This window comes from Pagrus pagrus, assembly GCF_965226575.1.
Source record: "Pagrus pagrus genome assembly, chromosome: 12".
Taxonomy (NCBI): Eukaryota; Metazoa; Chordata; class Actinopteri; order Spariformes; family Sparidae; genus Pagrus; species Pagrus pagrus.
The window spans coordinates 22,042,100-22,066,598 of NC_140196.1; the positions used below are offsets into that span (position 1 = coordinate 22,042,100).

General features: G+C 41.4%; 3 protein-coding genes across 6 annotated transcripts; 1 reads left to right on the forward strand and 2 right to left on the reverse strand.

Moving 5' to 3' along the window:
- Positions 1 to 235: 235 nt before the first annotated feature.
- On the forward strand, positions 236 to 10,332 carry mier1b (mesoderm induction early response 1b, transcriptional regulator). Of its 4 annotated transcripts, none has more exons than XM_084369272.1 (13): positions 236 to 309; positions 1,101 to 1,125; positions 2,291 to 2,439; positions 2,687 to 2,872; positions 2,988 to 3,117; positions 3,240 to 3,307; positions 3,793 to 3,865; positions 4,167 to 4,318; positions 5,357 to 5,438; positions 5,548 to 5,687; positions 5,912 to 6,039; positions 7,719 to 7,846; positions 8,439 to 10,332. In XM_084369272.1, exons 1-13 carry the CDS (start codon positions 301 to 303, stop codon positions 8,753 to 8,755), a joined length of 1,587 nt encoding a protein of 528 aa, XP_084225398.1. In that variant the 5' UTR covers positions 236 to 300; the 3' UTR covers positions 8,756 to 10,332. The 4 variants fall into 4 exon arrangements, with proteins under 4 accessions (XP_084225398.1, XP_084225397.1, XP_084225400.1 ...); XM_084369271.1 differs by having other exon boundaries at positions 282 to 309; positions 1,101 to 1,134; XM_084369274.1 differs by having other exon boundaries at positions 282 to 309; positions 1,101 to 1,134; positions 5,993 to 6,039.
- A 59-nt stretch (positions 10,333 to 10,391) lies between these two features.
- Positions 10,392 to 14,588, reverse strand: LOC311266283 (nucleotide sugar transporter SLC35D2-like). Its single transcript, XM_084368573.1, has 13 exons — positions 14,387 to 14,588; positions 13,535 to 13,568; positions 13,355 to 13,441; positions 13,156 to 13,223; positions 13,000 to 13,071; positions 12,848 to 12,916; positions 12,660 to 12,762; positions 12,471 to 12,563; positions 12,307 to 12,374; positions 12,144 to 12,222; positions 11,963 to 12,045; positions 11,824 to 11,876; positions 10,392 to 11,710 (listed from the first exon to the last, which is right to left on the reverse strand). Exons 1-13 carry the CDS (start codon positions 14,578 to 14,580, stop codon positions 11,700 to 11,702), a joined length of 1,014 nt encoding a protein of 337 aa, XP_084224699.1. The 5' UTR covers positions 14,581 to 14,588; the 3' UTR covers positions 10,392 to 11,699.
- Positions 14,589 to 15,544: 956 nt separating this feature from the next.
- On the reverse strand, positions 15,545 to 23,833 carry serbp1b (SERPINE1 mRNA binding protein 1b). The gene is made up of 9 exons (XM_084369911.1): positions 23,449 to 23,833; positions 22,537 to 22,717; positions 22,188 to 22,328; positions 21,430 to 21,501; positions 21,014 to 21,088; positions 20,561 to 20,738; positions 19,503 to 19,568; positions 19,001 to 19,201; positions 15,545 to 17,274 (listed from the first exon to the last, which is right to left on the reverse strand). Exons 1-9 carry the CDS (start codon positions 23,702 to 23,704, stop codon positions 17,215 to 17,217), a joined length of 1,230 nt encoding a protein of 409 aa, XP_084226037.1. The 5' UTR covers positions 23,705 to 23,833; the 3' UTR covers positions 15,545 to 17,214.
- Positions 23,834 to 24,499: the final 666 nt, after the last annotated feature.

A 24,499-nucleotide genomic window follows, 5' to 3' on the forward strand; every position in this document is an offset into this window, starting at 1 on the left:
AAACAAAGAGCCAAAAACGTTTCATAGATCCCTATCTCTTACTAATTCTCATTTTAGAGCTAACAGTGAATATAATTGGTTTAGATATACTTAAAATTCTGAAAAACGGTGCATTATAGCTTTTAAACAGTGTTTATATTGTTTTAATCTATATGTTAAGCTCGTTCGGTGTATAATATTACATAACACACAGCAACGTCCAAGCTGTGGAGGCATTATGAGCTTGGTACTGCAGGTGGGCGGGGCTCTACATCCGGGGACTTGCGCTGACCCCTGACGTGACCCTGCAGGATTGCAAACATGGCGGAGGTAAGAAAGTGAAATAAATATTAGGAAAAAACAATTTCATACCGCAAGATACTTGGTTTAGTCGAATGTGCGCATCGTTTGTGTGTTGACGCTTTGATACACGAAATTAAGAATCCGCTGTTTGCGGTGCTGGATAATAGCCATTTCTTGACACAAACATGTTTAGTAAACTTCGGATTTAGCTAACGTTAGCTGCGCTAGCACTGACGGAAGGTAGCTGCGGCGTTAGCGATGTTACTTGGCGGTTTTGTTTAAGAATACTTAACTATCCATATTCACGTTTTTAAACAGATATGCAGCGGTAGTGTCGTGGTTAGAGATATCCCGTGTGTTGTTTGAGCTTTATTTGCAGGCGGTTGATAACAAGCTTAACTTGGACGCGTTAGCTAAATATATAAAGGAGAATTAGCTTGTAATGTGTGATGCAAGTTAGCCAGTTGAGTGAGTTAAACCAGCGAGCACTCGCCTGTTGTAGCTAACTGTGGTTGAACGCAGTCGGTAAACGCCACTGTGCCTGTGATATTCACAGTCTTGGGATGCAGCCTACATTTTCCCTACAGGAAGTGGTGACAGTCTTCTTTGTTTCTTCTCATGTTAAACTGCAGTCAGCTTGTAGGGCACAGGGTCGGGCGCGCTTTTTCTTAACTCCCTTTTATGTTCTGCTGCCTGAGCCACTTGAATATGTCAAGTTGTATTCAGCGGCGGATCGTTTCTAACTGTGTATATAATGAGATATTGACCTCTTAAGCTGTTGTTTAACTTTATTTATGTCCCTCTTTTCCGTTTTCCAGCCCTCCCTCGGGAATTCGAGCCCAGGTACACAAAGTTGGTAGCATTTTTGTTGTTTGGGTGTGTGGCATAGGTTTGAAATCTACTGTCTAAACATATATGATTTAAAGTGGGTCTTTTTGTTTTAACAATGTTTATCTAAGTGTAAAGGAAGGGAAGCGGCACCACCGAAATCGAAAACATAGGCTTGAAGGAGCACTACTTAGTTTTGGGGAAGAAATTATAATCCGAAGAGAAAGATTTTCATTGACTGTTTTTATGTTTAAACAAACTAAATAAACTCTCTTTATTTTCATGATTGAATAAACAAACTGGGCTATATTTGGCGGACACTGCCACTTTTCTAGCTTCAAACTGTTCTGGGACCTTATTTTGCTCTGAAAACAGCTTGTTTATTCACTTATTGAAAAAAAAAATCTGAGTTTGTAGTATCACCTCATTAATACTGTAAATATAAAAATTCTGAGTTTGAATTTCTTCTCCAAAACGACATAGTGCCCCATTAATATCTTATGTTAGAAGACCTGTATGATATCAGAATATTTTGTAGTTAACATTGACAACTTAACAACTGTTAACATCGACATCAACATCAACAACAATATAAATGTAGTTAAAACATTAAATAATAAAGTTTTCTGATGGTTTGTTTATGTCAGTTATTTTCATAAACAGCAGTTAACATGTTTGACATTATGATTATGTTGAAAACAATGTTTATAATACTTATAATCATTTAGATCCCTCTCTGTATTAGGCCATTTTAATGCATGATTACTCTAAGTTAATGTTAGTTTTTGCATCAATGTGATGAAGTACTTGATTCGATTTTCGGTAGACAAAATAGTTGTAGACATCTGGGTATTTTGTCTGTAACAGGCAAATTTGAATTTTAATGGAATGTATGATATAGATATATGATATATGTTCATATTGCAAATATAAAATACACTTTACAAAAGAATTGCATAGTATTATTAATATAAAAGACTAGTTTATCCATATTGCCCACCCCTATACCTGAATATATCTATAAACTACATGTACAGTATATTGAGCAAAAAGTACTGTTTGGACCTTTATTGGATTTGTTCATAATCACATTTACATCACAAGTAAATGTTTCACTCATATTTGTCATATTTTCAGGATCTATTGGAAATATCGCTTTCAATTTTGTTTGCTTTTCTAGGAGGTTCAGCAGGTTCCGATGACCATGACTTCGACCCATCAGCAGACATGCTTGTCCATGACTTTGATGATGAACGCACCCTGGAGGAAGAGGAGATGTTGGAGGCAGCAGATGAGACCAATGCCAATGAGATTGAAGACCTTGCACGGGTGAGTTTCAGGCTTTGAGCTCTTATTTGCTTTCGTCAGCTCCGTCTGGTAATAAACTCACTGTAGCTCAGTGTTTAATGTACCTTATCAATCAATATGGGAATAATGACAGGTTCTAGTCATGAGTTTTGAATTTTGTTCTTTACATTATTAAAGATTTTATTAAAATTATTCTTTCAGGCATTGAATTGTGAGGTGTTAAGTTAATTTTACAGTTTGGAAAACAGTGTTGTTTTTCTTTCAACAGGAGGGAGAGATGCCCATTCATGAGCTGCTGAATCTGTATGGTTATGGCGGCGGTTCACCAGCAGATGAGGATGAAGAGGAGGAGGAAGAACCAGAGGAAGAAGAGGATGATGATGAAGAGGATGAGGAAGAGGACCTGGACAATGATGAAAGCAGCAGAAGCACTGGCGAGTTGAAAAGAAATGAGGTATGTTGGTGTTTTTTGTTTCTCTTGAAGTCATATGCTTTCCATAAACTCAATGTATTCTGTCATCTTGACTGTTTTGTGTAATTTCAGCCTGTGTATGTATGTGTGTTTTTAGGGTGAGGGTGTTAAAATCTCTTCGGGACAGGGGGATGAGGCCCAGGCAGCTTCTGAGGGTCGCACACGCTCAGTCCGGTCCCTTGGCACAGCAGAACTTATTCGTCCCCAGAAACTCAAGTACTTTGAAAGTATGTGCCATCTTACCCAATTGTTCTTTGTCTCTTATTTAAACTAAAGTTTATATGATGTCTGTATTAGAAAACACTGCAGATTTTCTTGTGAGATTTAGTGTTCATTCATTGTGTTGAAGGTAATAATGATGCAGAGGAGGAGTCAGATGAAGATGAGGACTATGTTCCATCTGAAGACTGGAAAAAGGTATGTGAGACCTTAATTTGTCAGAGTTTCAGACACTGTGCTGTCAGATTACAGCAGGATTTGTACTACAAAAACATTTACATACAACAAACAAAAAGATAGTTTGTTTTGAATGCTTGATCAGATGAATAACATACAGACTACTTCATTTATGTCACAATCAGCAGCATGCGCAGTGTCAGTTTATGTTTGTCTAGTCCTTTTGACTTACAAAGTTGGCTGTCACTATGGTACATTTATGGCTTTTAAAAATACACTGTGCCCACAACAGAAATACTATACTCAATTCTAAAACAGAGTTAACTTTTCTTAAGGTTTCCATTGGAAAAATATTTTCACAAATACCCAAATATGTGCTTAACATTGTGTAAATCACAGTTGACATTGGACCCCTGTCTGGTGTGTATGGTGAAAGGAACGTCTATTTGTAATAAATCTATAAAGTAATTATCAGCCAGTCCAAACTGTGTGTTCATTCCCAACAGGAAATCATGGTGGGTTCCATGTATCAGGCAGAGACCCCTGTTGGCCTGTGTAAATATAAAGACAATGAAAAAGGTAAGCTGGCTGTTTGTTGACCAACTGCATCTTTAAGATGTATGGGCCCAGACACACCAAACTGACATCAAAGAACTATTACAGACGAAGCTCGACTGGTGCATCACTTCATGTCACCTATGTCTCAGCCCGATAGCTGCACTTGAACACTGCGCAAACGCCACAGTCCGCTCACTGTCTGCTGACCATCAGCATGGTGTGTCAGGGCCCTGACACTGTGAGAGCTTTGTGGGTCCAGAAGAACTGAAGATGGTACAGTGTACAATTGGTTGATGTTGTATTCTATGAATTTGTCCTTCAGTTTATGAAAATGATGACCAGTTATTGTGGAACCCCGAGTGTCTTCCTGAAGGCAAAGTGGTGGAGTTCTTGACGGAGGCATCAAGGCGGACAGGAGAGGAGAAAGGAGTTGATGCAATCCCAGAGGGATCCCATATCAAAGATAATGAACAGGTGACAGCAATATGTCCACAGCTTTTACTGAAGAATAAGACTGGCCGAAGTCTACATTTATCTTATTGGAAACAAATCCCATGAAAAGACCAAAACCAGTAACAGATTAATCCATTGTCTGACACACCTTGCTTCTTTACGTCATATTGTTGTCCAAAACTGTTAAAAGTGAGCCTCACTGTTGCACTTGGTGAAATGTTCCATCAGTACAATGAACGTGGTCACTGTAATTTATTTTTGGTCACCAATTATGTATCAATCCATGGCTGAATGTACTGTTTATTTTGGTGAGATTTGTCCACCATGAAACATTGGGTGGACTACAATGTCATTGTTTGGGGGACTGAGGGGATGAATTTGAGGTAGTGTGTCCCCTCAGAGTTGCTGTCAGGCTGGAGTTGCTAATTAGCACACCACTCTTGTCTGACGGCAACCTCCAATGGTCTCACCCAGCAGAGAAAACTGGCTCCCCTTACTAGTGAGAGGAGTCAGATGAATGTTAGCACCCTGAGCAGCAACAAACTTCTTCTCATTTTCTCTCCAACGTGTCACAAACGTGACCACCTCCTGCCATACAGTATTTTTTTGCACTCTGTGGTGGGAAGCCTTTTCAATCACACAGCTATGACGTTACAAGGCTCAGAAGTCGAAGCGTGCCATGGATGATTGCATAGTCTACTGGCCCAACCTTGGATTGTTTGATGTTAGTTAAAGACTACACTACCCAGCTGTTCTGGTTAAGTACTGAGCCCTTTTTAAAAATAAACGTTATATTTTTGAGCCACTTTGGAAGATTTATGTCTTGAGTAGAAAGAAATGGAGTTTGGGCTGAATACCACAGGCCAGGTAAGGAAGTCGTACAGTGTTGAGAAACAACCTAATATGTTGGTCTTTTCATGGGCTTGTTGACATTAAGAGAAAATGTTGAATAACTCCAGCATTGCTTAAATGTGTTGAGTTGCAATCATGCTGTACTAACATGTTTATAGCTTTTTACATGGATGATATAAACGTATTTGTTCACTCTCTTCCTTGTAGGCGTTGTATGAGCTTGTGAAATGTGACTTTGACACAGAGGAAGCTTTAAGAAGACTTAGGTTTAATGTAAAAGCAGCCAGAGGTAAGCAGACAATCAAGTCATTCATATATTTACCTTCAGTTTTCTCCGATGTAAATGTTTGGTGTTATATGGACTTCTGCCCTTGAATCATCAGAGTTTTTTTCTTTAGATTGTCTTGCTGATGCCAGATTAACACTTGTTCTCTCTGTGACAGAGGAGCTATCTGTCTGGACTGAAGAGGAATGTAGAAATTTTGAACAAGGACTAAAAGCTTATGGGAAAGACTTTCATTTAATACAGGCCAACAAGGTAAGAAAAGTGTTTAAAAGCCACATTAATTCAACTTTGATACATTGAGACAAATCAAATTTCTTAGTTTGTACACAGCTAAATTGTCTGTAGATCACATGACCTTTGTCAGAGTCCAAAGAAACAATTTGATTTGTCTCCTTTTTTTTGAAATTGTGCTGAATCAATCTCTTCAGGCGATGGTAATAATGGTTATTTCATGTCTGCTGAATTAAATCTTTCAGGTGAGAACTAGGTCTGTAGGAGAATGTGTGGCCTTTTATTACATGTGGAAGAAGTCTGAGCGTTATGATTTCTTTGCACAGCAAACCAGACTTGGGAAAAGGAAATACAACCTTCACCCTGGTGTCACGTAAGTTTGAAAAAAAAGTTTTGAACGACGTTGCTAATGTAGACATTGTTGTTAGTAATCGAAGTAATTGTATTCCTGTTTCAGGTTGATGTGTTTGGTTATGTTTGTTGTTTCTAATATTCCAAAAGGGTTTTCATGATTCATAACCGCAATGCAAACAATGCTGATTTAAACAGATTCTCAATTAGTTTTTTGTGAAAATGAATTGGCCACAGGTGGGTCCTTTTTGCAGACACACATTATACATTAAGCTTTGCTAAAAACACAGTTTTCCTCAGAGTAGAAACTACCAACAACACAAGGCAGAATGTGAGTGTATTCATACATCAAGTCTGTGTTGGAGATGTGAAAGCAGATAAAATGGTGTCAGGCTGCTGTCATTTTTGTGGTAGATTTCGTGCTTGGTCGCACACAAAACAGCATAGTGAAAACAAGCTTAATAGGCAACCAGACTAAACACTGATAGTGCGATTATTCAACAACCGTTACATTGTGTGATCAACAGCCACATCAGATTGAAACGATAAAGCAAAATGCTTGTCCATTGCCTGTTTGAATTAGTGAAATGTGGGGTGAGTTTGCTTTTTCAGACAACAAAAGAGGATTACAGATCTCCATGGCATGTCATTGGATTTTACATTTAGATTTACATTCAGAAAACATGAGCATAGTCTATAAGAGATCACTCAGGGATGACTTTGGAGTCCAGGTCATATACTGTATTGTAGAATGGGTTATATCTTCCTTTTACTTGAGTTTATTGCTGAAGTCTGTCCTGTGTAGAATCTAAAATAATCTACTCCTGTGAAGGTATCCCATGTGGATTTAGGCCTCACTCAACACATAACAAATTGTGATAAATAAGTAAAAATGTATTTAATTTAGTCTCTGACTCTCTGAGTTTATGTATACAGTACATCAGTAATGTACTGCCAGGCTTGAACAGTAAAGAAAGCACCTTGTGTTGGTCAATGGGATGTAACAACAGGAAGCCAGAATTCAATCTAAGATTAAGGTATTATTAACCTGGTCTGTGAGGATGAATTTGTGGTTTATTAGCTCTAGAGTGGCAATGATGATAAAGAAAATGAGTTGCAAACTTTTTTTAAGCAAAAATGTCATGCATTTGGTGGTTCCAGCTTCTTAAATGAAAGGGTTTGCTGCTTTTCTTTGTCATTGATGATCGTAAAGAAAGGGTTGTTCTTTTGTTGTTGGACAAAAGAAGACATTTGAAGACACCTCTTTGGGCTTTTGGAAATTGTTACCAGCATTTTCCACAATTTCTTGACATTAACAGACTAAATATGAATCGATTGATGGTGGAGTCGATAATGAAAGCCCTAATTAGTTCAAGCCTACTTAAACTGGTTCAAGGGAAACCATTAAAAAATACAAGAATTCAGTTTCAACATAGCTGGTGATACCACCTCAACAACCAAAGCACCTCATGTTTCCATAGCAAACATTTGGGAATTACATCACTTATTAGAACAAGAAGCTTGTATAAAACAATACAAGGCATCATACAGTACAACACCCTGACAAGGACCCACCTGCAGTCACTGTTAGGAAACAAAGACAGACAAGATTACATACATATTAGTATGTTATTCATATTTTATACTCTATCAAAAGTCAAGGCTGTGTGTAACGGCGTGTGTGCTGCTGTTTGTCATCAGAGACTACATGGACAGATTACTAGATGAGACGGAGAGCGCGACGTCCAGCCGGGCGGCGTCGCCTCCTCCCACCACCTCCAGCAGCAGCGCCAGCCACTCGGAGAGGGAAGACAGCAGCAGTCAGAACGGTGAGCTGATGAATATTAAAGATGATTTTCATTTTTAAACCAAACCCAGATCTAAAATAAAATATATCTAAGTTAAAACATGTCTTCTGATGGATAGATGTGCTGTTTTAATTTGGCATCATCATCATCATCATGTCTGAAATGTTACCCGAGTCATTTAAAATGTGTAATGACAGGAAATGAATGTCTCCCAGAGCACCAGATGAGCAAAATGTTTATTTTTAGATGGCACTAATTGTATCCAGATCTCAGTTTAATATTGAGTTTCTGCCTTCATGTTACTACAGTGGGCGTTTAATTTCTGTCTATAAACGTGTTACAGTGGATATGCCGCAGTGTGTGAACAGTTTGAATGGGGGCTAATTCTTAGGTAGAAAGTAGTTCCCCTGAGCACTGTGAGCGCCACAAATCGAATCACAGTCACCTCCATTGTATTCAGATGAAGGCAGAAACCTGAGAGCGTAATATCTCAGAATCTGCTCAACTAAGTCCAAAAACTTCTACACGGCTAGATATTTCTACAGTTTTGTAATTTGGGTGATTTAATGTTTAAATGATCTCAAGCCACTCACTTCTCACTGTTCTTTGACAGGTATTGCAGGTCACAATTCAAACCACCCAGTGGATGGCGCTCAGTTGCCCGCAGCTAATCAAGTCAAACCTGAGTCAGTTCAGTCCAACGGTCCCTCCCATCCAGCAGCGGAAGCTCCTCCTCCAATTCCAGACAACAACTCCAACGGCTGCAGCCAGCCCAGTGCACCCAGCCACAACAGAAATGGTTCTCTGGAGCCTCTGCTGGACCACAGAGACACAGCAACAGCACATGAAAGGCCGGCCAAGAGATGCAGGACGGAGGCAGAGCCGTTGGGCCAAAGTGAGGTGGAGCCATCCAGAACGCAGGAGAACTGAAGTGATGTTGACTAATAGACGCTGAATTGGGGTGAAAAAATAGTCCCTGCTTGTCCTCTTATCGTCAGAGGTGATGAGGAAGATGAGCCCCTCTTAGCCTGTGAGTGCAGTGTCTCCTGAGAGCAAAGACTCCCTCTTTGATAAGGTCACTGAAAATCACACCTTGAAGAACACAGCCAACCAAACAGCAGCTGGTCTCCCCGTCCCTCCAACCATCCATGTACTGACTGCCTGCAAAGCTCATCCCAAAGTACCACAGCTCCATCAAGTCCTACGAAACATCTTCTACCCATCGTCTTTATTCCTTTTCTGGAGACTGACTGACAAAATTTTGCCAAGAATTTCCTTTTTCTATTTGTACTCAAAGAAAAGAAATCACCCGTGATATTTTTTTACGCAAGAGATATTTATATTTTTTAACAAAAGAAAACTATGATGGGTAACTGCTGTTCAAGCTATTTGAATGTTTGATGAAACAGGGGACATGTTTTTAAAAATTCTGTGCTTAGGTTGTCAAAAAGAGGCAAAGCAGGCGAACACAAGATGAGCGAGGCTGGTGCTGGCCCTCTTTAGTTGCACTTTGATTGTATGTTTCTCATCTTTATTGATAAGGAGTGGTGTCGAAACCCAGCAGAAATTACATTTTCACTCCTCCTTCACTTTCTGAACCCGCTCTGGCCTCCATCATGGCTCTTTGTTTGATTCTAATAAATAAACCAATGGGTTAGTCCCCCCGCAGGTTTGTTTGTGTAAAGCAGCTGACATCAGTGATGTCCTGTATTATAACTCATCATGTAGAAGATGGCTGTATTTTTGGATTCTCATGGTCAGTGCTTTGCTCAACGCTTTGTTTTTACTAGACAGAATGTCCATGATTTTTAATGTAAAGTTTGTATAGATTTCTTACCTTGAGCAGTTGGTACATTTTTTATAACTGTCTGTTCATCTCTGTATTTTCTGGTCTTCCTCGTAGGCTGTGCTTTTTGTTGACAGATCTTTTCGCCTGTGTTGCTCTGAGATGGATGTAATAAAACGTAGCCATTCCTCTTTCCCTCTGTTTGGCAGCACTTCCCATTCCTGCGTGACCCTGCTCAATCTGAAGTGTTTGTTGCGGAGGGCCTCATCTTTTGTGTGTTTAATAAAAAAAAACAAGCCCCACATTGTGTTTGAGTGCTGGCTGCCTTTGGTTTAAAACCTCTAAGTGCTTGGTTCCAACTGTTTTTCCTCAGCAAGTGGCTTCAGAGCAGTGGATTTCCAGCAGTTTAACAGACCAGGTTGACACAGGTTGTGTGACCTGGAAGACCTTCATTTGTGTTGGTACAGTAGCTGTTCAGCTTAATGCTTAAGTGTTTTACTTTGTACTCCAGCTTTGAACTTACATTCACAAATTTAAGATAAGTTTGTCTCAAATAATGTTGATCCATGTAGTCTTTTCTTTCCCTTTGTTGACAATAATGTCCTGTTTTTTTTTGTTTTTTTTCTCTGTAAATGACGACATGAATAAAAATGAAGTGTATTCCAAGTCTGGCTATGGATGGAATAACATCGGTTATATTTAATAAATGTATTAATGAGTATGAGTTGTTGTGAGTTTTCAAACTGCACACATGAATACAGCTAAAGCACAACAGACTGATTGGAAGACGGGGTTGATTTTATTTTTTTTGTCAGTTTTAATACAATACTTACACGCCATATACATGTTTAAAGATTTAAACGTCATTGTAAAAACTGGTCTCCATCTTGAAAAGGGAATGCTAACAATGAACATGAAGTATGACATGTAGGTTTTGTATTAAAATAAAACTAAAAATAATACACAAGTATAAAAATACACAATTTTGCATTTAATCAGTGAAACATAATTATAAAACTAAAGGCACTTTTAATTACAGGTATAAAAGATGATAGTGTTTCATAAAACAACTTTACATGATCGCAGCATTAACGTGAACTGAAGAAATACAGGGTTCCCATGGGCTGTTAAAACCTTGAAAGTTTGTGAATTTGAGGAAATATTCAAGGCCTTGAAAGTATTTTTAAAAAAGTTGGCGTGGGTCATTAAAAATGCCTTGATTTATATATTTTGTGCAGGAATAGAAATGTGAGTTATGTGAGATGTGTTTTTTACCTAACATTAGTAAATCGGTAACGCTCGCTGACTGCACGTGCGTGCGCCACAGTTTCCTGCCTTCACACCAGCACACATTCAAGCCTCTCTCTTTTTGTTAATTGTCTCTGAGCTTCTGTAAAGCCTGCTAATTCTCAAACTGTTGTAACAGTAATTAACATTGATCCTTGTCTAAAACTATGCCATGTTGGCTCCATGAATTGGGCCTGGAAAGTCCTTTAATTTCTAGAAAATAGTGTTACAGAATTCTCTGAAAGAACTGAAGTAGATGGGGACTTGTTTTAAAACGCATAAAAACATGGCTAAAAAGACAAAATAAAACGGCTCCATACAGCTCTTCGGGCGTATGCTTGGTCTCCAGAATCCCTGAGATCCCACTGATTTGAAAAGATGTTATTTACACCCTCAACGCATGGTTGAGCTTGTGCACCCCCATCTGACGGGTTGCGTGATTACGCTTTTAGCTTAGCAGCTACAGTGAAGATTACAACAAGATAAAGTGAAGATGAAAGGATGTAAATAACATCTTTTCAAATCAATTTGAGATCTCGGGGCTTCTGGAGACTTTCAAGTTTCTGTTTTTTTATATTTGTATTAAAAGAAGTCCCCATCTACTTCAGTTATTTAGGAGAATGCCGCAACGCTTTCATTTTTGTCTGACTTTATCCTTTGGGAAGTTGTGGGAACCCTGAATACATAAAAACATGTTTGTAGAACATCTGAACAGTGCGGTCTCCACATACAGTACACAGGCAACATGGAATGTGTTGTGGACGTCTGTAGTCCGTCAGAGTCGGGTCAGGACTCTGGGGTTTACTCCTTTTCTGTTAAATGTGATGCAAAACATTCCAGTTACCTAAAGCATTTTCGACATGCGCGTACATTGCAGTCTCTAGTCTGAGTGGGGTTTGGATCCACATGATTTGACGGTTCTTACTTGTTCGCTCCTGCGTGAAGGTGATGTAGGAGTACACCAGGCTCCCGGCAATACTGTGGGAAACAAACGTGACAAAATCTGTCCCCACAGGAAACACTGGGCTCCTCAACTGCACAATTTAAACAAGCGCCAGTCTCACCTGATGTTCAGACCTATGAAGTTAGTCCAGGTGAATATGTAGTCTCCACCGAACACCATTCCAATGTAGGTCACGAGGATATTCTGCAGGGATCACACACACACAGTCGCTGCACAAATCTGCATTCATGAATCTTATCGGCAAACAGAACAGAGGGCAGGGCCGGCGTGAGGTGACTCACCTTGATGCAGCCCACGATGGAGGTGGTGAGTGCTGAGTTGTGCAGCGTGCACAGCATGATGGAGTACATTAAAACAAAGCTGTGCAACACAATGAAGAGGAGTTAGACGGGAGCAGTGGTGCGGGACATTATGTGTTAACGAATGATGGATCTAGAGATTTACCCCATGACGCAGGAGAGCACAAACTGCACAACAAACAGCTGATCAGACCATCCATTATACGCCAACGCCTGCACTCACACACACACACACAGGAGATTTTCAGCACCCACTCTTCTTGGTCTGGAACTGAATTATAAATAGCAATTTGTGTTTAAAAAGCTTACGATTTGTAAATCTCCTGAGTAGTAAGCGTATGCCAAAGTGGGGAAAATCATGATTAAAGCGTTGTAGTAGAGGAGTCCGTATTTACCCAGCTCCTGTGGGAACAGCAGTGTCAGTATCATACTTTAGTAAAAGATGCAGCAAAGACGCATCACACACAGTGAGGCAGTACGATTAGCAGCTCCGCTCACCTTGGAATCAAGTTTCTGCTTCACATAAGCCCCGCTGGCCGCTGTCAGGACATTGTTCAGCATAATGAATACGTATCCTTCAAGGTCAAACGCTAAATCGGTGCTACGGAAAACACAAAACAGGTCAAGGAGTGAGATGCACGCTCTCACACGCTGCATGTGAACTGGACACTGTCAGTACACCTCACCTGGCAGCAACAAACGCACCAAAGATCATGGTAAAAACTGTGGTTTTAATCGGCGTAGAAAACGTTTTTCTGCAAGGAAAAGAAACAAGCTGAAGTTATTGAGATCATTCATCTGCAGGCGCAGGAGCATTGTGAATAAAAGCTTCACTTACTTCAGCAAGATTCCCTCAAACACCATGGTGAGGAAAATACTGAACCTCCTCAAAACTGTAAACATGGGCAAACTAGGAGAGGAAAACATTCATTTTGAGGAAAAGAGGCGTCATATCATGTAATAATACAGCAATTAATAGATAACGAGCTCTAACTTGAGTCGCTGTGTCCCGAACAGCCCTGAAATCTGATTTCCGACATACAGCAGAGGCAGTGGAAACATCTGGAAAGACACACACACACACACACACACACACACACACACACACACACACACACACACACAAAACAGTTTTGATCTTCAGTAAGAAGTTCTTCTTATTATCATGTATTTTAGAGCTACTTCAGTCTCACCTTGCGTGGTGTACTCAAATCCAAATCTGGAAACGAGATCACACCCAACAGCTTCCCAGTCCTCAGGACTACGATCGTAGCCAACATCTGCAGAGATACAGAGCAAGAGGGGACTCAGTGTACCAGGCTCTGTTCAGGTAAACAGGAGGTATCTGTGACTCAACTTAGGACAGAACTTACTTGACCAATTCCGACACATGTTGACGATGGAAATCTGTAAAACAGGCAGACAATGGTACGAATGAGGAAAATTAATACTGACATTTTCTAAACGATACCTTAAAAGTGGTTATCAAGTTTTCACATTGGCCCATTATACGTCCATACTGACATATCTGTGACAGGCCACTATCTGTTACATCTGTTGGGCTTTACTATATAATACTGCATGGATCAACCCTCGCTCATTGACAGCCGCTCTGGCCACAGGAGACAACTCTAGCACTGAATGGTAAAACTGAGTTTAACAGTAGCACAAATAAAGATACTACTTCTACTGAATGGAGAATGGGTGATACTTTTTTTTTTTTTAAATTATGAATTCAACTTTTAATTTGTAAGAGGAAGAATATGTTATTACATCCTTTATAATCATGCTCATCAATCAAATTATGGTAAAAGTTCTTCCACAATCTGAATATGTTGTGCAGCTGATCCTTTTACTAATACAACTTATATATAACTTCCATCACTTAATACATGAAAGGTAAATTGTTTTAGGATGTTTCTCTTAATACTCAAAAAAGTGAATGAAGTTTGGTTGGTGGCTTGTCAAGAACTTCATGGTCAGAGAGGTGTGTCGGGGGGAAACATGACATGCATTTCTAAAGTCCTGGCTCTGCTGTCACTGTTGCAGGAGTGACACATTGAGGAAGACACATTTCCTCTCTGAGTATGAGCAGAATGTAAAACTGCAGATTTATAGAGACTTCTTGCTCCCACCATTAACCTGCTGCTGTCATGGCTGACCACTGCAGGTGGTCAAGTGTCCGAGACGAAGCTTCCTGTGACTCGCTTGTACTTTGGACCTACCTGTAGCTGGTGAGGACGCTTTTGTTGACAACAACGATGAAAAATGAGCTGACTCCGTAAAACCCCGCAGCCAGCAGCTTCAGAAAGAGCGTGGAGCCGTCACCGGATGCGGTTCTTTCGGATGTGGAAGACGCTCCTCCAGGTGACAAGTTTCTGTCGCCGAGCTCATGTCGACGTTTATGAAGCGCTGCCATCGTTTACGTTATGAGTATGTACGAAGTTCAGACGGAAGCCTGGGAGTCCCCCTCTGCGCATGCGTACGACAATCTCAGCCAAGAGCGGAAATGGAAAGAAGTGAACCATCTTGACTCAACTAGCTTTACATACTCTGAATATTAATGTAGCGCTGTGTCGACTTCAGGTTGTTTTAAAACTGCACTTGGCTACTTCCGCAACCTTGAAAGCTAAATATAAAGTAGACCAGGTGTGACCACATAAACTGAGATTGAAAACGTCTCTGAGAGTCAAATACAGTAGCATAAACCCTATCTTCATTAAGTTTATTATGTTTTGGTGAAACCTGATTAGAGAGGTGAACTTTATGGTCGTGAAATTAGGAATTGTTGCAAGGTTGCTGTATTATACTGTTAAAGGGTTAGTCCACATATATATATTTTTTACATTAAAGTGTGGTTACTATTGTATGTGTAAAAAACAAACAAAAAGAAAGTAGTATAAAGCCCTCTTGTAGCTCCAGAGGAAGATAAATATAATCTAATAAACTGCCTCCAATTATGTCACTAGGTTGCATTGTGGGTAGCGTAGGCGCCTGGGTTGAAAAAGGCAGAAGAATGCATTGAAAATAGGTAATATTTCTGGTTATGCCATATCAGTTCTGAGACTGAGTTCTGATAAGTGCAACAGGTTTTTTGGACTTCAATGCTGGACCAGCAGAATGCTTTTCAAATCCTGCTGCCTACATTACCCACAATGCAACTTGACCACTGAGCGACATCACCAATAAACTGGCAACTAATTGTAAATCAAAGCCTTTTGGAATATTTAAATCCGTCTAAAGTTTATATCAGATTAACTTGTGTAGTACTGACATCACCGCAGCTGCATCACACTTAAAGCAATTAAGAGTCTTTGTCACGTTTGTTTACACCTTTAAAATCACAGTATTGAATTTAAACAACCCAACAGCCACTGTCAGAATACATGTAACACCTCTAAAGCAATTTATTAGAACAGGGATGTTTGCAGAGAAAGTTTCACCGTCATGTGGCTCAAACAGTCCTACAAGAAAACTGCTCCAGCCATCTGTATCAGTGCATCGCCAGCAAGTCTTTGCAGAGCACAGCATGTAAAGCTTTATTATTTACTCCATGTTCATAACCCCCCCCATCCTTCATCCCACCCTACCCCAATGTGAAATATACCCGCTTCATTAAAATAAAACGCTCACTGGAAATTGCTGACACAGGTGGCTGAAAGCACCATTAGCTTACATTACATTCTGTAGCTCGTGATTGTTCCACGATGACAGCCGCCATTTCTTTCAGACAAATTATGCATTGGTGCTGCTGCACTGATAAAATAAAAAAATTAGAAACAGCAAATATGGTTTACAGAAGGAGAAAAACAATCTTCAGAGGACTGGTGCTGATAAAACCAAGTGCTTTGAGATCTGAAAGACATTACAGATACTGTAAGAGCAAGATATGTCCACGGTCTATTCATCATTCTCACCTAGATTTCAACAATCACTTCTCCGAAGACACAAGAACTTGCCATCTACGGTTTGAGATCGGCAAGTTCGTAGTAGAGGAATACTTAAATGCTAAGTAACTAGCTGTCAAATTCACACATTCAATTCACACGTCATAACGCACGCACGCTCTCACACACACACTCGCACACACGCTCACACACAAGTGCACACACACCCTTAACAAAAAAATACAATATTTGCTTAGTGGTCCTGAAGTTACAAGTAGTACAGTCTGTATGACCTACGAGGACCAGCCTAAAGATATACATTGGGCCCTGGGACACCCTGAAAACACAGGTAGCACATCTGGATCAGGGAATACAGGGGAAGCATTACTAACCACTGGTCCACCAAAAAAGGGCAAGCTATCAAAAGAAATAGAAAAAAAAAAAAAATACGAAAAAAAAAAAAAAAAGGAATAGAGGCATTTACGTTCACTGCACGACAAGCAGAAAAATACCAAGCTTTAGTAGGAAGTCACTTTGCCTGGTTACCCATCCTGAATTTGTGCCTCGCAAAGGGATGGGTAGTCAGGATCAGAGTAATTACACTTTAAATGCATGTTAAGCCATACTTCAGATATCTAGTACAAGTTTTCTATGTAGTGTAGTGCTACCACATCAGTGTGTATTACTGGGAACAAAAATTCCAGTAGAAAGTCTTTTCTAAGATGACCCCTTAATACTGAGCTGAAGTCATGAGGGAAAAAGCACAAAAGCTTCAGGGGGAGATGTACACACACTTCAACCTAATTGCAGAAATGCATAAATTCAAGCAGCACAAAAAATATCAATGAAGTATGCATAATCTCTGAAAAAAAAAGGAAAAAAAAAAAGTATGAAAACATCCCTGCTTTCATGTTCCTAAATACAAAACTTCAGTGTAACAAGAGGTCCTTTTTCCGCCTTTTTTTTGTCTTTTGTTCTCCTTTAAAACAGGTAAAATTTTAGTCCTCTGGTGGTGTGAGTGGTATGGGATGACAGTCTTTTTGTCATTTAAAATCTTTTTTTCCCTCTGTTTTCTTATATACTTGAAGATGTGGTAAGCATGCAAGCCTCGTAGAGGAGGGGCCCGGAAGGGCTGATGGGTGGGCTGGTGGTGGAAAAGGAGCCTTTTAGGCCAGGGCTGGGAAGGCCTCAGGATCATCCACGTTGGGGACTGACACTCCACTCGCCTGGAGGAACAAAACACAGACAGCGGGACAAGGTTAAGAGAGCTTACATTAAAGCTGCTGTAATCAGTATTTTTAATTTCTGTATATGAAAGGTGTCGCTCATAGTTCCCTGTTTCCGCATTTTAGCATCTTTCAGCACACAGTTTTGATTTTCATCCAGCAAAATGAATGTTGTGGTTTCACAAAAAATATCTGAAAACTCCGCTGTCTCTCAGAATGACAAACGTTAGTGACATTTTTTATATACTAGTTTTGATAAGGTACCCAAGTTTATTCTTATAATATTAAAGGTGCGTTCACACCGGACCTTTTATTTTTGTCGCTGTCGCTCATGTCGCTCCAAAAAAATCGCTCGGTTGCTCAGCTGCAGTCGCTCGTCGGCACAATTCAACAGATCGCTCTGATAACGTCATTCAAGCGATTCCAGTGAATTTCACGTCGCTCGGAGGCGCTCATTTCTTCCCGTTTTCAACAGTATACGCGGCTGACAACGGCCCAGTTTGACGAGCTGTTGGCGAGAAACGGAGGCAGGAATTGCCCGGTTGGACACCAAGTACAGGCGCTCCATCCCAGCTGAGGAGCGCCTGGCCATTTGTCTCCGGTGTGTGTGTGGGTGTGTTTGTGTGTGTCAACGTAAAGCCGGCTTTGCTCTTCCGGACCGGTGGAGTTGTATTACGTTTACATGGTTTCAGTAGTTGTCATAATTAGGCCTACATATAGATTACGGCAGCCAGTCAGCGCTGAGCGACAAGCGACTGACGGCCAGAGAGTTGGGGTTTCTCAACTCGAGCGACAGAGCGTTTTTTCGCTCCGTCGCTCGGACGCTGTCGCTCAGAGCCCCAGCGACATTTCGCCTGAGCGATTAATCGCTCAGTCGCTCGTTTGCATTAACTTAATATGTAAACTTGTCGCCAGCGACAAAAATAAAAGGTCCGGTGTGAACGCACCTTAACAGATGATGTACTTTCTGGAATGTTAACAGGTTTTCCCACAAAGCCCCTTTTCCATTTCTTGTTCTCAAAAAAGGAGCAGTGTAAGAACTTTGCATAATAAAACGTGCAAAAAAACAAACAAAAAAAACAATTCAACCAGTAAATATCTGATTTAAGGAGAGCTAGACTTAATCGACTTAATCGATTATTTGATTAGTCTGCAGAAATTCTGATTTTTGAAGTCCTTTTTTGAGGCATAAATGCTAGAAATTCATTGGTTCAAGCTTCCTCAGTGGAAATTTTTGCATTACAAACTGAACATTCTTGGATGTTGGGACTGCAAGTCCAACAAAACAGTCTAAATACGTCACCTCGGGCTTCAGAAAATTGTAAGAGGGGGGATAATCATTATTTTCTGACATTTTATCGACCACACAAAATATACACGATATTGATAACAAAAATACATGTTAGTTGCAGACCTAAATTAAAAAAAATATTTCAGCTTTTGATACTTGACAGTTAAATACTGTTAATAATTACTTATTACAAACTCAATTCACAAAACTAAACATTTGCTAGTCAAATCCACCGTATCACTGCCATGAGTTCAGTGTGTGAGTTTGGCATCATGGAGCATGTGCTCACTGCTCTGTTATTTCGGGGCCTCAGTGTTCCACAGCAGGTTTTCCAAGTCAGTGGTTTCTATCGCCTGTTCAGAGTCACTGAGCTCAGTCTTTTGTGAGCGACTCTAAACCTTTGTTGTGTGCTGTGACAACAGCTTTTGTTGTTACCTTTTCGGACCGTCCTCCCCCGCGTGCCGTCCTGCTTCCTCCTCCCCCGCCGCCGCCGCCACGGCCTCCCCTGCCTCCGCGAGCTCCCCCACGCCCGCGGCCGGGGCGGCCAAGGTCTCCGAAGTTGATCTCCAGCTGGGATGTGATGTCGTTGGCTGGTTTGCGGAAGTGGTGGTCGGCGGACTCATCAGGGTTAGCTGGCTGATAAGAACAGATGGTGGATACATGTTTAGACGCTGACTGTCCTCTGTTTGTTTTTAAACCAGTCATGAAGTCAATGAACATATGTGTTCTTTGGGTTTCTCAGTGTAGCACTAATGCTGTTTTTAGAGTCTTCATATCCTCTGGAGCCCCCCAAAATAAAATGAATAAACCAATTTCAACATTTGAAGGTCTATTAAACATTTCACCATTTTTGAAACAAGTGGGTTTATACAGATTTTTAACACTGAATGTTTTCATGGACTGTGTGGGTGAATAGGAGTGTGAGAGCTGCAGGCACCTTGTGGAACAGAGTGGTTGTTTCTGCTTCTGTCTCTGGGGCGTCAATCAAAGCGCCAACAGGCCTCTGAAATGTGAAGACAGCAGAAGGTTTTTCATTAATACAAATCACCTGGTGAGACACACCACACAGAAGTCACCATACTAGATCTAAAATCTTCTTTTAAATAAATCAATCATGAAAAAGACTCAGGCGGTTAGCTTTGGAAGTAAGTTTCAAAATTGATCTGCAACTGCTTTCATAACTGATTGATCGTTTCAGTCATTTGAGTCAACCCTCTTCTGGTTCCAGCTTTATAAATAGATGTTTTGTCAGACAAACAGGACATTTGAACACATCACCATGAGCTCTGACAAACTGATGTATATCTTTTCTCACATTTTTCAGACAAAACAATAAACAGAGATTAATCAGAAGACTAATCGTTAATAAAAACAACTGGTTGTTGCAGCCTTCAAACCTTTTTGGATGCTTACGTGTCGTATATATATTTGCTTAGTAGTCATTTCCTGTAGTCTCTTTTTTTGCACTTTGATAGAAAATTCTAATTAAAAAAATAGATTCAGTATTTACCAGATAAATAATAATGTTCGACAACAACAGCAGATCATTTTTGACTGGTTAAAATGTTAAAGGTCCAGTGTGTAGGATTTAGTGACATCTGGCAGTGACGTTGCAGATTGCAACCAACTGAACACCCCTCATCTCAACTTCCCCTACAGTGCTAAAAACATGAAAGGCCCTCTCTAGAGACAGGGTCTGTTTTGTCTGTTCTGGGCTACTGTAGAAACATGGCTGGTTAACGTGGTGGACCCACTGCCTCTGCAGGTATAAAAGGCCTAAATCCTAAAACTGCTCCTTTTTAAAAATCCAAGTCAAAGAATGAAGTTTACACAATAAAAAAACTACGTAAAGACTAAAAGGATGTCTCAGGTCACAGTGATGTGTGATGGAGCTGAAACATGAACCTGCACAGAGCAGGTAGTGGACAGCTGCAGTTGGTGTAGTTTAAAGAAAGAGTTTCCATTCTCCATTAAATCATCAATCACCAAACTCACATCTTCACTCTTGGACTTGTGCAGCACGTATCCTTTCTTCCACTGGCTGTCGGCTCCTTCGTTGGGCTTGCGGATGTTGAACTCCACCTTGGTGCGCTCCTTGTCCTGCATGGCCTTCCACTCGTCCAGGGTCATCTCTTTGGGGCCTTCGTTTTTAACCTCTTCCACCTCGTTCTCCCTGGAAAGCCGGCACACAAACAATGTGGGACCTTAAACTGCAAAACAGCCAATCCTCTTAGCTCTATACATGCTGTCTAATCCCGAGGCCAAAAGGTTAGTGACAATGTTTATCCCATTTGCTCTGAAGCTTTGTGACCAAACGCACATGCACGGATACTATTTGCGACACGGAACAGTGTGATGACGTAGGACTGCAGCGCCTCAAACTACTTTTCATGGAGTCGTTAGACAGATCTCTTTACCCAACGCTTGTAAATGCAAATGGATACTCACTTGTTCTCAGAGCCGGCAGGTGCATTCTCCTCTCCCTCTGGGGCCGTCTCAGGAGCAGCAGTCTGTTCAGCCTCACTGTGAACAAAGACACACAGCCACCTCCTCAATACTGATATACATCACCTCTTAGTGGTAGCTTTCCAAGCTAGCTCACAAATACAAACTGTACTGTGTGTTGCATCCTTTATATCTAATGTTTTTATACACTTAATGAAAAGACTAAACTAACTTGAGTCTTTTTTTCTCTTGATGCCTGTACCGTAACCCCCAAATTACAGTATGTACAAGACGCTACTCCATTAAAACTGTTGCAAAGTAGAGTCACTCTATATAGACCACATTTCAGATGTGCATCAGTATCCTGCGGACTGAAGTGCTCAGAGGAACAGGCTGTGTGTCTGTTCTCCAGAACTCACCTCACTTCTTCCTTCACATTGCCCCAGTTGTTTGAGCCACTGCCAGCGCGCTTGTCCTCAGTTTTCTGATTGCTGGAGCGAACGGACAGGAAAACACACACGGACACACATTGATGTTTGTGGTCTAAAAATACAGCACACAATGAACAGTAGGTCTAAAACCAAGAACAACCTTTGACCTCAAATGTGTCGTCAAAAGTAGCTTAACTTGGGGGAGGGTGCCACTGATATTTATCTGGGACGACATTAAAAACACTTTCTTAAAAAGGAGCACAATGTAGTTTGAGAAGAAATTCAAACTCAGAATTTTAATATTTACAATAATAATGAGGTAGTAATACAAAATTAAGAAATTTGTTTTTTCTATAAGTGAATAAACAAGCTGTTCTCAGAGGAAAATAAGGTCCCAGAACACAGTTTGAAGCTAGAAAGGTGGCAGGGTCCGCCAAATTTAACAACTTAAAACAGTTTGAAATTGTGTTGTCCTTTAAGGTCAGTTTGTTTGTTTAGGCATAAAAAAAAAAAGGTCAATAAAGACAAAACTGTTATTGAATGTAAAGTATAACTTCCAATAGACTCCTATATAGACAAATAAACTAAAAAGGCTGTTAACAGTGCCACCTGATCCTGGCGACCTTGGCCAGGGCTCAAGAAGTTATGATATTAGATAAAATAAATAAACGGGGTGCTTTTGTATGTAGTCATTTCTATTTCTGGATTCACCGGTCGGCAAACGTCTGAGTCCAGGACTGACTCACGATTTGTCACTGCCGCTGTGTCTGTCAAAGTCTCGTTTCCCACGGGAGTCAAAGCCTTCTCCTCGGCCCATGCCCCGTCCTCTTCCACCACGCCCACCCCGGCCACCACCACGCCCTCTCGGGGGCCTGTCTCCAGAAGGCCTGACGGGACACAAACAGACAATTTCTAAATTTACAAAAAAAACAGTCTTTACAAACTCATGTGACACAGAATGACAGCCCAGCTTCCAAGATATCAAACACTCGCTCCCTGCTTTTCCCCCCACAATGATCCTGTGATCGCACCAGACAGCCTTGAGCTAAACAGCATGATTAAATATGCTCTTCGTCGTTCATCACAGCTACTCACTTGTCTGTGGAGAACTCTCCACCTCCCTCTGGCTTGTCCTCAGCAGGCTTCTCGAAGCGGCGCTCGCGGGGAGGTCTCCGGTCCGGCCTCTTGTCTCCAGGTCGTCCTTCTCCCTGACCGCCCTGATGCTGGGAACCAGGCTGGCCCTGCTGGTCCGGTCTTCGGCCCACCCGCCTGATACCTGACAGTCGCAGGAGCATAAACAAAGAGTCAAAACCTACAGAAGAGGGCTATTTTTCTATTACAGTAATAATTCTTGATGCAGTCGTCTGTCCTGGACAGTCAACGCTTGCTGTTTTCAGCTTAAGTGTGCAGGAGCATGCTGAATGTCATGCAAACTATCTATGCTGCTGATAAGACTGTCCGTGAAACTGTTATCACTACTGGCTATCTGTGGGCCTCTCTTTTCTTTTACTCGGTGCTCTTGTTTGTGAACTCAATTTTAGTCGAATACTCTTCAAACGATAAATTTACATTTCCACTCGGGAGAGAGAGCATCAATCCAAACAAAGAGCGGTCAGCACAGTTTTCATAACAGCAGGCAGGTGAACATCCTGCGCATTCGCCCTGCAAAGCCTGCAGCTGCTAACGGAGCTGCGTAGACGGTGCACGAAGCATCCTCCTCCTCCAGACAGCAGGATAACCCGACACTACACCTTCCTGTCGGAGGCAGGTGGAACCATCACCGCTGAGCACAGGACCCTGCAGGTGGATGCACCTGCGCTTTGTAATGACCCTGACCAGACGTCTCTTGTTGTCTAGCTGAGCTCAGTGTTGACCTCACGCTGTGTTTTGCTGCGACCAGCAGCAGCAGCTAAAGCAGCTAACAGGAGCTGCACATGACAGTTGATGCGAAAACGACGAAAATAAACATAAAGTGCACCCAAGCGACAGGACGAGGGGACATGTTACCTTCTTTCTTCAGGGGCACTGGAGCCTGAGACTCCTCCTTCTTGTCCAGCAGCGGGTTCTTTCTGTCCTTCTGTGACTCCTTCTTCGGCTGCTTGGCGGCTTGAGCCGCGGTCTTGGTGGACCCAGCGGCGGCCCCCTCCTTCTTCTTGTTTTCAGCAGCTTTCAGGATCTCGAACGGGTCGGACTCGTCGTCCAATAACTGGTCGAACCGGTTGGTCACGACGCAGCCGAAGCCTTCTTGCAGGTGTCCGGGCATGATGGCGCCCCTTCAGCGGGATTCACCTCCGATTCTACGAGGCTTGATGCGAACAATTCGCTGGATGCTGCCACAAGATGGCTGGGAGAGCTGCCCCTTCTCTTCCGGTGCGAGCACCATCCGGGACATCGTGCCGCGCGCACCAATCTGAGCACACGGCGGCTGCAATGTTTTTATTTACATTATGTAACGACGTGCTCTCATGTCCTCCAACTATAATCCGGGTTTTAATGTCTGAGAGGATGTGACATGCGAGGGGAGCTTTCAATAAGCTGGAGAGTTATGTTGCTGCTGAAAACCAGACTCTGTCCTTTTAAAAATGAAATGAACAAGCGAGAATATGCATATGGAAAAATGTGCATGCATGTTATTAAATACACATCCCACCGTTTGCCTGAATATCATCATACTGACACACATCCAGAATCACACCCCGTGTCTGAATGTGTTTACAAAGACACAGCTGGCTCCAGATCCTGCTGTCAAAAACTCAGCAGCACCTTGTTGTGACCCTGTGCTGATGCTACAGACACGCGTATCACAAGATTAAGTTGGATTTGGGGGTTTATAAAAAGCAGCACAAGTGTGTTTAGGGCCAGTAGGGGCATGCTGTGCAACAGCTGGTGGTAACATATCTGCCAGACTGCTCTCCAGCACACACAGAGCTGTCACACTGCTGGAAGAGATGCATTCAGGGAGCTTCTTCGTGTAACTTGAGACGTCATGGATGTCAAGAATGAAAGCCAAAGGTTAAGTTACTTGATGGGATTTTATTTCCCTTATAATGGCTTATAA

Coding starts and splice junctions, on each gene's coding strand:
- LOC311266283 (XM_084368573.1), bottom strand. CDS start 14,580: ATGGCAGCGCTTCATAAACGTCGACATGAGCTCGGCGACAGAAACTTG. Junction 13,072..13,155: donor TTCGGGACACAGCGACTCAA/GTTAGAGCTCGT, acceptor TTCCTCTCCTAG/TTTGCCCATGTTTACAGTTT. Junction 12,046..12,143: donor CCATCGTGGGCTGCATCAAG/GTGAGTCACCTC, acceptor TGATCCCTGCAG/AATATCCTCGTGACCTACAT.
- mier1b (XM_084369271.1), top strand. Junction 2,440..2,686: donor AGATTGAAGACCTTGCACGG/GTGAGTTTCAGG, acceptor TTCTTTCAACAG/GAGGGAGAGATGCCCATTCA. Junction 7,847..8,438: donor AGACAGCAGCAGTCAGAACG/GTGAGCTGATGA, acceptor GTTCTTTGACAG/GTATTGCAGGTCACAATTCA.
- serbp1b (XM_084369911.1), bottom strand. CDS start 23,704: ATGCCCGGACACCTGCAAGAAGGCTTCGGCTGCGTCGTGACCAACCGG. Junction 22,329..22,536: donor GGAGAGTTCTCCACAGACAA/GTGAGTAGCTGT, acceptor GTGTCCCGTCAG/GCCTTCTGGAGACAGGCCCC. Junction 17,275..19,000: donor GGGGAGGACGGTCCGAAAAG/GTAACAACAAAA, acceptor TTGTTCCTCCAG/GCGAGTGGAGTGTCAGTCCC.